Source organism: Spermophilus citellus, assembly GCF_964194105.1.
Source record: "Spermophilus citellus genome assembly, chromosome: 15".
NCBI lineage: Eukaryota > Metazoa > Chordata > Mammalia > Rodentia > Sciuridae > Spermophilus > Spermophilus citellus.
This window is the reverse complement of record NC_138195.1, coordinates 47650858-47662990: the sequence shown is the minus strand read 5'-3', so window position 1 is coordinate 47662990 and position 12133 is coordinate 47650858. Positions and strand designations below refer to the sequence as shown.

Below are 12133 nucleotides of genomic sequence, written 5' to 3'. Positions count from 1 at the left end.
TGGGGTTGTAGCTTGGTGGTAGAGTGTTTGCCTAGCACATGTGAAGCCCTGGATTCAATCCTCAGCACCACATAAAGATAAGTAAAATAAAGGTATTATATCCATCTACAACTACAAAAAAAAAAAAATTTAAAAAAAAAAAGAAGAAGAAGAAGAAGAAGAATGGAATGGTTAGGGCCAACAGAGAATGTATGCTACTTCTTAAGATACTGTCAAATCAGTATCTTACATTCCTATGAACAGAATGTTCCAATTCCTATACATCCTGCCCCACATCTGGTATGCGCAGATTTTAAATTTTGGATATTCTAACAGATAATGTAGTGGTATTTCATTATGCCTTTTATTTACATTTACCCAATGACTAAGGATGTTGAGCACCTTTAGTTATTTACTAACTAAACATCTTCGGTAAACATTTGAAACTTTTTTTTCCTTTTTTTTTTGATACCAGGGATTTAACCCAGGGGTGCTTAACCTCTAAGCACCAGCTCTTTTTGTGCTTTATTTTTGTGACAGGATCTCATTAAGTTGTTTAGGGACTAAGTTGGTAAGGCTATCTTTGAACTTGCGATCCTCCTTCCTCAGCCTTCAGAGGATTGGAATTACAGGTGTGTGCCACTATGCCCAGCAGATGTTTGAATCTTTTGCGCATTTTCAAAATCAGTTTGTTGCCAGAGAGTAGCACAAGTCTATAATCCCAGAGACAAAGGAGTCTGAGGCAGGAGCATCAAGCTCAAAGTTAGCCTCAGCAAATTAGTGAGGCCCTAAGCAACTTAGTGAGATACTGTCTTAAAATAAAAAATAAAAAGGACTGGGGATATGGCTTGGAGGTTAAACACCGCTGGGTTCAATCCCCAGTATCAATAAACAATTAAAATCGGTTTCTCCTATGTTATTATCTAGAAATTTTATCATTTTAGATTTCACATTTAGTTCTACTAGCTAATTCTGTAGCAAAATATAAATCATTTGTTTTGTGCATGACTATCCAATTGTTGCAGCACCACTTATTTAAAAGAAGATCCTTTCTCCAATGAATATCCTGCCCTTCTGTCAACAATCAGTTGTCTTGGTCTGGGGTTATGGCTCAGTGGCAGAGCACTAGCCTCGTACATGTGACCCACTGGGTTTGAGCCTCAGCACCACATAAAAATAAATAAACAAAATAAAGACATTGTGTCCATGTCAAAATAAAGATATTGTGTCCGTGTCTAAAAAAAAAAATTTAAAAATCAGTTGTCTATTTATGTGTAGGCCCATTTCTGGACTTTTTTATACTACATGAACAATCTACCTGTCAATCTTTACACTGATACTACTGTTTTGATTATGTGAGCTTTATAATAATTCTTGAAATTAGACAATAGGTTTTTGTAGATTCCTTAGATAACCTACAGAAATGATCACCTCTTCTAGAAATACCAAGTTTATTTCTTCCTTTACAATCTGGATTGTCTTATTTCTCCTTGCCTAATTACACTGCCTAGAACCTCAAATACTACTGTAAACATCTTGAACATAAGTAATGAGAGGTAATATCTTTGAATTGTTCCTGAATTGATCTTGGAGGAGAATACTCAGTCTTTTATCATAAAGAATGATTTTTAAGCCAGGCATGGTAGCACACACATTCAATCCCAGAGACTCGGGAGGTTGAGGCAGAAGGGTCACAAATCTAAGGCGAGCATCAGCAATTCAGCGAGACCCTGTCTCGAAAAGTACAAAGGACTGAGGATGTAGCTTGATGGTAGAGCACTACTGTGTTCAATCTCCATAATCAAAATGAAAAAGCAAAAAGATTTTACTAGGTTTTTCCCTAATGTAACCTTCATGAGGTTAAGGAAGTTCCCTTCTAATTACTTCTAATTAGAATTCCCTTCTAATTGCTATATGCTATTTTTTGTCACAAATAGATACTGAATTTTGTCAAATGGTTTTTCTGTATCTATTGAGATAATTATACATACATACATACACACACACAGTTAATTTTTAATCTGTCAATACAGTCAATTACTCTATTTACATTGTAAATGTTAAATCTGTCCTACATTCCTGTTATACTATTTGATTCTATAATAAATTATATATAAAGTTACAGTAGTAAAAATGTAGATAAGTCATTTCCAACTTTCACTATCAGTTTGCATTCAAAGTTGTGAAGACTTTATTGATTCTACAGTTTTCAAAAGATTTTCTTCAAATATATTTCTCACTGTATATCCATATATTTAAAGATTTTAATACTTACTTATCAAGGAAATCTTTGTCCACTACAGCAGAGATGTCAAGAAGAGGATTTCCCATTCCAAAGAGAATATTTTCTCTAAAAGCCATAAACAAAACACAAGAACAAGTTATAAATATGTAAAATACACCAAATATAAACATCTTCACTTCACCTGAAAATAAATCTAACACAGTAGTTTATTAAACCTTTGCTTACCTATTACATGTAGAACATTTTAGAGGTAGTGTAAAGTAATTTTGAAAAAAGGATTTTTTTTTTTTTTTAATTTTGGGACACGATTCTTGCTAACTAGCCCAGGCTGGCCTTAAAAGTCATAATCCTCCTGTTCTCAGCCTCCCAAATTAAGTTACTGGGACTACAAGCACATACCACCATACCTAACACACACAAAAAAATATTTTTTAAACTGGATGAAATAAAATATAACAAAAGAAGAAAGCAAATCATGTGATTTTTAAAAATAATATTCAACACAATGACTAAAGCTAATTCATTTCACTGTTTTTTTTTTAAAGGTCTACCATAACAAAGTTCTATATTCAATAAACATGACTGACAATTAACACTCTCTCTCTCACTAATAAATAAGGTCCTTAGCTACTGATGGTTATTAGGGAGTAAGCAGCAAGTCCTCTGACAGTCCAAGCAAGAGTCCTACCCTTAACTGTGAATGATTGTGATTGGGGCCTCCATGATGGACATCAGAGATGATATAGTTCTCAATTTCTTCTTTAAAGATATCTATTTTTCATAAGTAACTGCAGTAGAACTCAATGCCAAGGAAAGAAAGGACTCCACTACAAGCGATGCCTTAAACAGAAAAACATAAGCAGCCAGAAATGGACCAGTGTCCACATATGCATCCATCTCATTGGGAGACTAATTTAGTTTACTCACTAAGATTTGCCTCATATACTTTTTCAGTGGTCTCCAGTTTGCTGAAAATCCCTTGCAGTTGCCTCCAAACCAGTTACCAACCTTACCATTTGGTGACTATCAATATCATCAATAGGTAATATCAATAGGAAGAGTGCCTCAGTGTTTTCTTATTAGAATGATATTTATCCTACATTTAATAGTCTATAATGAGTTGAAAAGATTGAATTAGTATTTCATTGACACCATAGATTAGGCAACTATGACTTAACATACAAGAAGATGTTTGTCCCTTTTCTATTTAAAGAAGGTGGTGAAGGACTGGTGTTGTAGCTCAGTGGTCAAATGCTTGCCTAGCATATATGAGGCACTGGGTTCAATCCTCAGCACCACATAAAAATAAACAAATAAAATAAAGGTACTGTGTCCATCTACAACTTAAAAAAAAAAAAACAAAAGAAAGTAGGGAGGGGGGACTAAAAGAGAACATATTTATTTATTTACACATCAAGTCACATCTGTGATCAAAGTAAGTCTAATGTCAGATAAGAAGATAAGCACTTAGAAGATAAAGTAACACTATAAACTTTACCACTACTTTCTCAGCGACTACTCTGATTTGAGCACTGTTTTAAAAACAATAAAAACTCATAGAACCTGTTATTTTAAAAAAAATTATAATAATGATAATGGGGAAAGTGTTTCTGGGGGCTGTCTTTTCCTTCTCATTTGCCCTTTCTAATTTTTTTTATTTTATTTATTCTAATTTGTTATATATGACAGAGGAATGCAATTCAATTCATTTGCTCTTTTTAAGTGTTTGGTTAAATGTACAGTCAGGTAACCAGCAGAATCAAACTATGGTGCATTCCCATCATGATAAAATAGTATCCTGCTGCCCATACATCAATCCCATCACTTCTGACTGGTAGCCTTGGTTTTAAGGAATATAACTATGATATTTCTTTTTAGGAAGTCCATCCTTTAAACATTTCCTGCATCCCAAAATAACTTACTATATTATATTTGAAATACCATTTAATACCTTCAACTGGAGGGAAATTCAGGAAATTTAAATCTGTTATTAACAAGTACACTATCATTTATTGAGTATTGAGTAACGTTCTGTGGAAAAAACATGTATTTTTTTCATTCCTATTGCTGTTCTTCACTTAAAATTTACTGTTTATTTGGAAGAAGTATATACAATAAAAAATTCCTAAATTTTTACATTATTGTCAATGAACACCTCTGAAATGGAACCATAGTATAAATGGGAGAATAAAGATGTTAAGAGTAGTTAAGAAAAGCATACAGAATACAATTCAAAGGCCATGAATCTCCACTATTTCTCTCTTAAAAGTAACTTTCAATGTTGCTAATTTATCTGAGAATGAGTTTGTTTATTTGCCAAATTGTTTGAGATCATTTGGTACAAGAAAAAATGTAGAAGAGAATTAATGATGAGGAAGCAAGATCCCTCTTTCTTTGAACACCACAAATTCTAAGGAACAATTATTTCTTTTTAATTGAAGTAAAATTTATGTACATAAAATCAATCATTTTAATGATTTTAAAGAACACAATACAATTCAGTAACTGCCAGTATATTCAAAATGTTTCAAAATCTTGTACAATTATCGTCACCATCATTTGTGGGCGTATGTATGGTGCTAGGGATTAAACCTAGGACTGGCACATTCTAGGCAAGTAGTCTACCAATGAGCTACATTCCCAGCCCCAAAATATTTTATTGAAGATAATTTCATCACCTTAAAAAGAAACCCCATACCCACTAAGCAGTCATTCACTTTTCCCCCCTGGCCCAGTCTCCTGGGGACCACCAATATCCTTTGTTTTTATGTATTTGCCTATTCTGCATATATCATATAAAAGGAATCATATTAATAACCTTGGGTTTATCTTGATTTATTTCATTTAGCATAATGTTTTCAAGTTTCATCTATGTTTTAGCAGGTATCAGGTTTTTATTCCTTTTTACAGTATAACAACATTCCATTTACGGATATAAGCCACATATTGTTTAAACATTCGTTAGTTGAAGAACATTTGGAATGTTTCCAAATGTTATAAATAATGTTATAAATAATGCAGTTTATGAACATTCACATACTTGTGCTTTTGTATGGAAATGTTTTCATTTGTCTTTGGTATACACAGAGGAGTAAGATTGTTGGATCAATTTTGTTTTTAAATTTTTGAGGAAACACCAAAACCGTTTTCCACAGTAGCTATACCATTTTAACATTCCTATCAAGAATGTATGAGTGTTCTAATTTCTCTACATCCTTGCTAAAATTTAGTTCATTTTTTTCACTTGTGGTTTTGATTTGAACCTTTCTAATGAAAAATAAGGTTATCATCTTTTCACATGTTTATAGGCCATTTGTACATCTTTGGGGGAAATGCCTGTTTTTCTTTGCCCATTTTTTAATTGGGCTGATTATTTCTTCAATGTTTGTTTATTAAAGTTCTTTTCATATTCTACAAGCTAGATATACCTGATATAAAATTGCAAATATTTCTCCTATTATGTGAGTTGGTTTTGAATTTCTTGACAGTATATATTTCTGGATTCTCAATTCTCTTATATTGATCTTAATGTCTATCTCTATGCCAGTACCACACTCATTTGATTATTGTAGTTCTGTAACAGTCTACTAAGTCACAAGGGTGAGCCCTGCAACTTTTTGGTTCTGAGAACTAAACCCACAGGCACTTTATAATATCCTCAAGTCCATTTTATTTTTAATTTGAGAAAGGGTCTTACTAAAGTGTCCCAGGCTTGACTCAAATTTGTGATCCTCCTGCCTCAGCCTCCCAAGTCACTGACTGATTACAGGTGTAGACCACTATGCCCATCTATGATCTTGGATTAATTATAAATTCTTAGATACTTCTCTTAAGTATCTTAAATACAACAGTAAAAGCATATGCAAGAAAAGAAAATATAACTGGAATTTTCTGCAGCAAAGGACATTATCCAACATTGTTGGTTTTCTAGATTTTTTTTTTTCTATTTTAGGTCTGTTGCAATTCCATACAAATTTTAAGATCAGATTGTCTATTTCTGCAAAAAAGGATGTTGGGATTTTAATTGAAATTGCATTGAATCTGTAGGTCCATTTTTTAAGTATTATCATTTTAACAACTTTAAATTTTCCAGTTCATGAACATGGAATGTTTTCTGAGCAAATTTGTCTTCCTAGAATACGCAAGCCCTTAGTTCAATCCCATAAAAAAATTAAAAATAAATACAGACACTGAGTCTAGCTCAAACCCCTCCCTCCCTCCCTTCCTTCCTTTTTTAAATTAAACTGAGGGTTGAACCCAGGGCATTTTACCACTGAGCTATATCCCCAACCCTTTTTATTATTATTATTAGTTGTTCAAAACATTACATAGTTCTTGACATATTTCATACATTTGATTCAAGTGGGTTATGAAGTCCCATTTTTACCCCGTATACAGACTGCAGAATCACATCAGTTACACATCCACGTTTTTACATATTGCCATTCTAGTGTATGTTGTATTCTGTTGCCTTTCCTATCCTCTACTATCCCCCCTCCCCTCCCATCTTCTCTCTCTACCCCATCTACTGTCATTCATTTCTCTCCCTTGTTTTTTTTTTCCCTTTCCCCTCACTTCCTCTTATATGTAATTCTGTATAACAGTGAGGGTCTCCTTCCATTTCCATGCAATTTCCCTTCTCTCTCCCTTTCTCTCCCACCTCTCATCCCTGTTTAATGTTAATCTTCTTCTCATGCTCTTCCTCCCTACTCTGTTCTTAGTTGCTCTCCTTTTTTTTTTTTAAGAGAGAGTGAGAGAGGGAGAGAGAGAAAGAGAATTTTTTTAATATTTATTTTTTAGTTATTGGCGGTCACAACATCTTTGTATGTGGTGCTGAGAATCGAACCCAGGCCGCACGCATGCCAGGCGAGCGCGCTACCGCTTGAGCCACATCCCCAGCCCCATTAGTTGCTCTCCTTATATCAAAGAAGACATTTGTCCCCAGCCCTTTTTTATTTTGAGACAAGGTTTCACTAAGTTGCTTAGGGCATTGCTAAATTGCTTAGAGCCTTGCTAAATTATTGCTAAGTTACCGAGGCTGGCCTCAAATTTTTGATACTCCTAACTCAGTCTCTCTAGTCACAGAGATAACAGGCATGCGCAGTCATGCCAGGCTTCAAATCTATCATATTTCATCACATCCACCATTAATCCTAAATAATTCCAATTTCTGATGATGATCTAAGACTATCAGTTGTAAAAGGTACACCAATTACAGAGATGTTAAAATGGGAAGAAGCATGCATGCTAATTAAGATTCTGAAACATAGTATCTATTTTCCCTTATCTATCATTCTAATACATATAACCTATTTTAATCATAACCCTGAATGTGACTCTGCCTGCAAAGTCCTTCCCCTACTTAGCCTGGAAAATTCCCAATCTTTTTTTGTTTGTTTGTTTTCTTCTTTGAGCTACTTGAGTTTGAACTCAGGGGCAATCTATCACTGAGCTATATCCTCAACCCTTATTTTATCTGAGGCAAATCTCCCTAAAGTTGCCCAGGCTGGCCTTGAATGTGTGATCCTCCTGCCTCTCTCTACCCAAGAAGCTAGGATTACCAAAGTATTGCGTTATACCTGGCCCAATGATCTTTTTTTAAATTTCTCAAAAGACACCTCACTTTGTAAATAATTTCTGACCAATTCCTACCCAAGAGCTACCACATAAAGCTGTACAAGCTGCCCTTGCACAACTCCAGAGGGTGCTGTTCCCAATGAGAGTAATGGCTCCTGGTATTGCATATCAAGCCACTGCTTCCCTCCTTCCCAAAGATTTATTCATTCTTTCCTCTCCTCAGTTCTAAAAGTTCTTCGATGAACTTTTAACTGATTTTAAGGGTTGTTTTATACTTTATTTTGATCAACTAATCTAAACCAGTTAGATACCAAAATATAAAAGTTTTTAAAAATCTTAATTACATTTATATTCCCAAGGGCTGACATTCCAAAACACAAGGGCTTTGAGTGATTTTGTGCTATAGGTTCTGACCGTTTTTATCAACAGACTACTACTTCTCTCAGGCTCTCATAGGTCAGGGCTGGATCTAGGGTAAAATTACATTTTAAAGGTTCCTATATGGAAGATGAAGTAACATGACATTAATTTAAGATAGGCTGGAATAAGTTAAAGATGAATACTGCACTCCCTCAAGCAATCTCTAAATGATAACACAAAGAGATATAGCTAAAAACCCAACAGAAGATGTCAAATGAAATAACTAAATGCATTCAATTAATTTTTGAAAATGTAGGAAAGAGTAAACAAAGCATGGGACAAACAGAAAACAAAAAGATGGTATAATTAAACCCAATCAAAATAATAATTACATCAACTATAAAGGATTAATCACTCCAATTAAAAGACAAAGCTACAGAGTATGGGGAGGGACTCAGATACTATTTAGTAAAGATACACTTTAAATAGAAGGACATGGTGAGTTTGAAAATAATAAATTAGAAAAAAAGATACAACATGAAAACTAATCCTAGGAAAGCTGCACTGGAGAGACAAGATCAAATGGCAGGTACAGGTCTCTCCACTCATCAATTTGTCCCCTACTCTGCAGCAATAGATTAGGTCCTTGCCGTGGTCTACAGAGCCCAGTGCTGAAGTCACCTAAAACCCCAGGCAGAGGAAGACAGGAGGACTACCATGGAGAGGCAGGATGACCTGAAGAGGACTCAGAGATAATTGACAGAAGTGTAAGATGACAGAGAGCATATTGAAGTGAGGCACCCTAAGCCTGCCTTTCCCCAGTTTCAGATGAATACAGCTTCCTCATTATGTGAAGAAGAAAAAAAAGTTAGTTGCAACTAATTAATATCAGATGAAATAGACTTTACACTATGGAGTATCATCAGATATGAAGAAATTTAAGAGCATGGTGGCACATGCCAATAATCCCAGCAATTCAGGAGAACCACAAAATCAAGGCCATACTAGGCAACTTAGAGACACCCTGACTCAAAATTATATCTAAAAAGGGCTAAGAATGTTGCTCAGTGGTATAGCCACCCCGGTTCAAGCTCAGTACTGCAAAACAAAGGGTGTATGCACCAAATAAAATGGCTTCAAAACACATGGGGTGGGGGGCAGCTTGAAAAGAAATAGCTTTTTGTTTGTTTGTTTTTGGTGCTGCAGACAGAACTTGGCACATGCTAAGCTTGGGCTCTACCTTTAAGTTGTATCCCCACCCCTAATTGCATAATTTTAGTTGGTTTTAACACTCCTCTCAGTAGTTGATAAAACAGGCAGATTCAAATATAGTTAAGAAACTACACCACTGTGTATTAATCCTAAAGTAATGAAAACTTCACATGGAAACCTACATATACATGTTCATAACAGATTTATTATTAACATCAAAAAACTTCAAACAACCTAAGTGAAGTGAATTGGTAACAAACTATGATACACTACAACTTGACAATAAAGAGGAATAAATTACAATACATCTTAGATGAATCTTAAAGGCATTGTACTGAGTAACAAAAATGTAGCATCTATGGGTTACATATTTTATGATTCCACTAAATAACCTCAAAGTAAGAAAATCACAGAAATGGAAAATAGATCAGCAGATGACAAGACTCAAGGTTTGGGGGAAAACATAACCATAAAGGGAAAACATGGAGGAATTTCCTTGTGGACTGATTGTGCACCCTGATTGTTATAATAATTAGAGAAACCTGGACATGATAAAAGTTTGTAGAACCATACCTAGTTAAGAGTTTACAAAAACTGGTTAAATTCTAATAAGGAATATATTCAAATTATTAGTATTATGCGAACAGTAATTTCCTGGTTTTGGTAACATATTATGGTTATGTAAGATATATCCTTGGGAAGTTGTGTAAAGAGTACACAGGAACTTCTGTACTATTTTTGCAATTTCTAGTGAGTCAAAGTATTTCAAAAGAAAAGGCTGGGGAAAGGACATGAAAACAGATATAAAAAATGTTTAGGGTCTAAGGACACAGCTCAGTGGTAGAGCATTTGCTTAATAGGCATAAGGCCCTGTGTTTCATCCCCAGAACCACAGGAGAAAAACGTTTAAAAAGCAATTAGGGTGGCCTGGGTATGTAGCCCAGCTGTAAAGTGCTTACCTAGCATGCATGAGGCCCCGAGTTCAATCCCCAGCACCCCCCAACACACACACACACACAAAAAGAAGCAGCAAAGAGCGTGGCAGGCACAGTGGTACATGCCTGTAATCCTAGAGATTTGGGAAGCTGAAGCAGGAGAATCTGCTTTGGCAACTGAGCAAAAACCTGTCCCAAAATTAAAAGGGTGGTGGGGGGACTGGAGATACAACTCAGTAGTAGAGTGCCCCTGTATTCAATCCCAAATATAAAAAAACAAATAGGATGACATCACTGAGAAAGGCCCTGTGAGGACTCCCAAGAATCTTCTCATTAAAAGCAATAAAAACAGTGGCTAATAATAATGATAATGCTTTTTTCTAGGACTCTCTTAATCAAAGGCTTCAAACAACAATTTGAGGAGCACTAAATCAAAAACTCGACTGAGCTGGGCATGGTGGCACAAACCCATCCCAGCAACTCAGGAGGCCAAGGCAAGACGATTCCAAGTTCAAGACCAGCTGCAATAACTTAGCTGTCTTAAAAAAGGGGAAAGGGGATTGTGGATGTAGCTCAGTGTATCAGAGCACCCTTCAACTCAATACATCTTATGCACACGCGCACACACACAAGATGGTGAGAGTTACTCAGAAGAGGCCAACAGAAGGGAAGATGGTTTTCATTTTAAACGGACATGTGCAGACTAGCTGAAGTCAGTCTCCAAGGAGATTATCTATGATAACAGATTTCTTTTGAGGAAATCAATTTTGTTGTTTTTGTTTTTCCAAATTTTGCTTCAGTTAGATGTGGGGGAAAAAAGAGGCTATGGAAATGCATCTGATTTCAGATATGAGATAATGGAAGGGAACCAGAACCACCAAGATATGAAGAGCTCACCATTGCCAGGCACATAGATTAATATGTGCATCTAAAGAAGAATTGCGGGGCTGGGAATGTGGCTCAGGCGGTAGCGTGCTCGCCTGGCATGCGTGCGGCCGGAGTTCGATCCTCAGCACCACATACCAACAAAGATGTTGTGTCCGTCGAGAACTAAAAAAATAAATATTAAAAAATTCCCTCCCTCCCCCCCCAAAATAAATAAATAAATAAATAAATAAAATAAAGAAGAATTGCTCTGTTTTCTCGAAAATAAATCAAGTCATGCTGGGAATTCCCTCTGCAAGGATCTAGCCTGACACGCAGTCTTACAAATGCACATGTTTGTCTCTCTTTTGGTAAAGTTTATTACAGTATTAATATAGTTTTAATAAGCAAGTATGTTTAGGTGGCAAAACTGACAGCTTTATAGAATTAAATCACAAAAATTCTAAATCTGAAGAAAATGAAAGACTGTGTAAAGATAGTTGAATCTTGGTAAGAATAGCAAACTTTGTAGGATTCCTTTTTTTTTTTGGTACCAGGGATTGACCCCAGAGGTGCTTATCCACTGAACCACATCCCCAGGCAAATTGCTGAGGCTGCCTTTGAACATGCAATCCTCCTGCCTCAGCCACTGAGCCTGCGTGAGCCACTGAGCCCAGACAAGCTTTGTAGCATCCTAACTGCCCCATTCCCACCCTCCTCTCCTCAGCTCCATGGCAGACTTGAAAAGCAATAGCCTTCAAACAGTGGAACAGAGATGCCTAATCACAACTGAAGGGATGAAAAAAGGGTTGCAACTCTTTTAAAGCCCCATTTTCAGGGAATTTTCATTATTTCAGCTGACTGGCAGTTCCCTGAAAATCTCCACTCCCAAAGTTTCCCATTATTTGAGCTGATTCAGACTTTACCCAATGCGAACAGCCTTTTCTCCAAGGTTTTTGTC

The 12133-nt window shown here is 35.8% G+C and overlaps 1 protein-coding gene across 2 annotated transcripts in view; it reads right to left on the bottom strand.

Moving 5' to 3' along the window:
* The window catches only part of ADK (adenosine kinase), a 459464-nt gene that overhangs the window by 412599 nt on the left and 34732 nt on the right, over window positions 1–12133 (bottom strand). For both annotated transcript variants that reach the window (XM_081268679.1, XM_081268680.1), the window contains one exon: window positions 2255–2329. In XM_081268679.1, the coding sequence (XP_081124805.1) occupies window positions 2255–2329 (75 nt within the window). The remainder of the gene's footprint in view (window positions 1–2254; window positions 2330–12133) is intronic.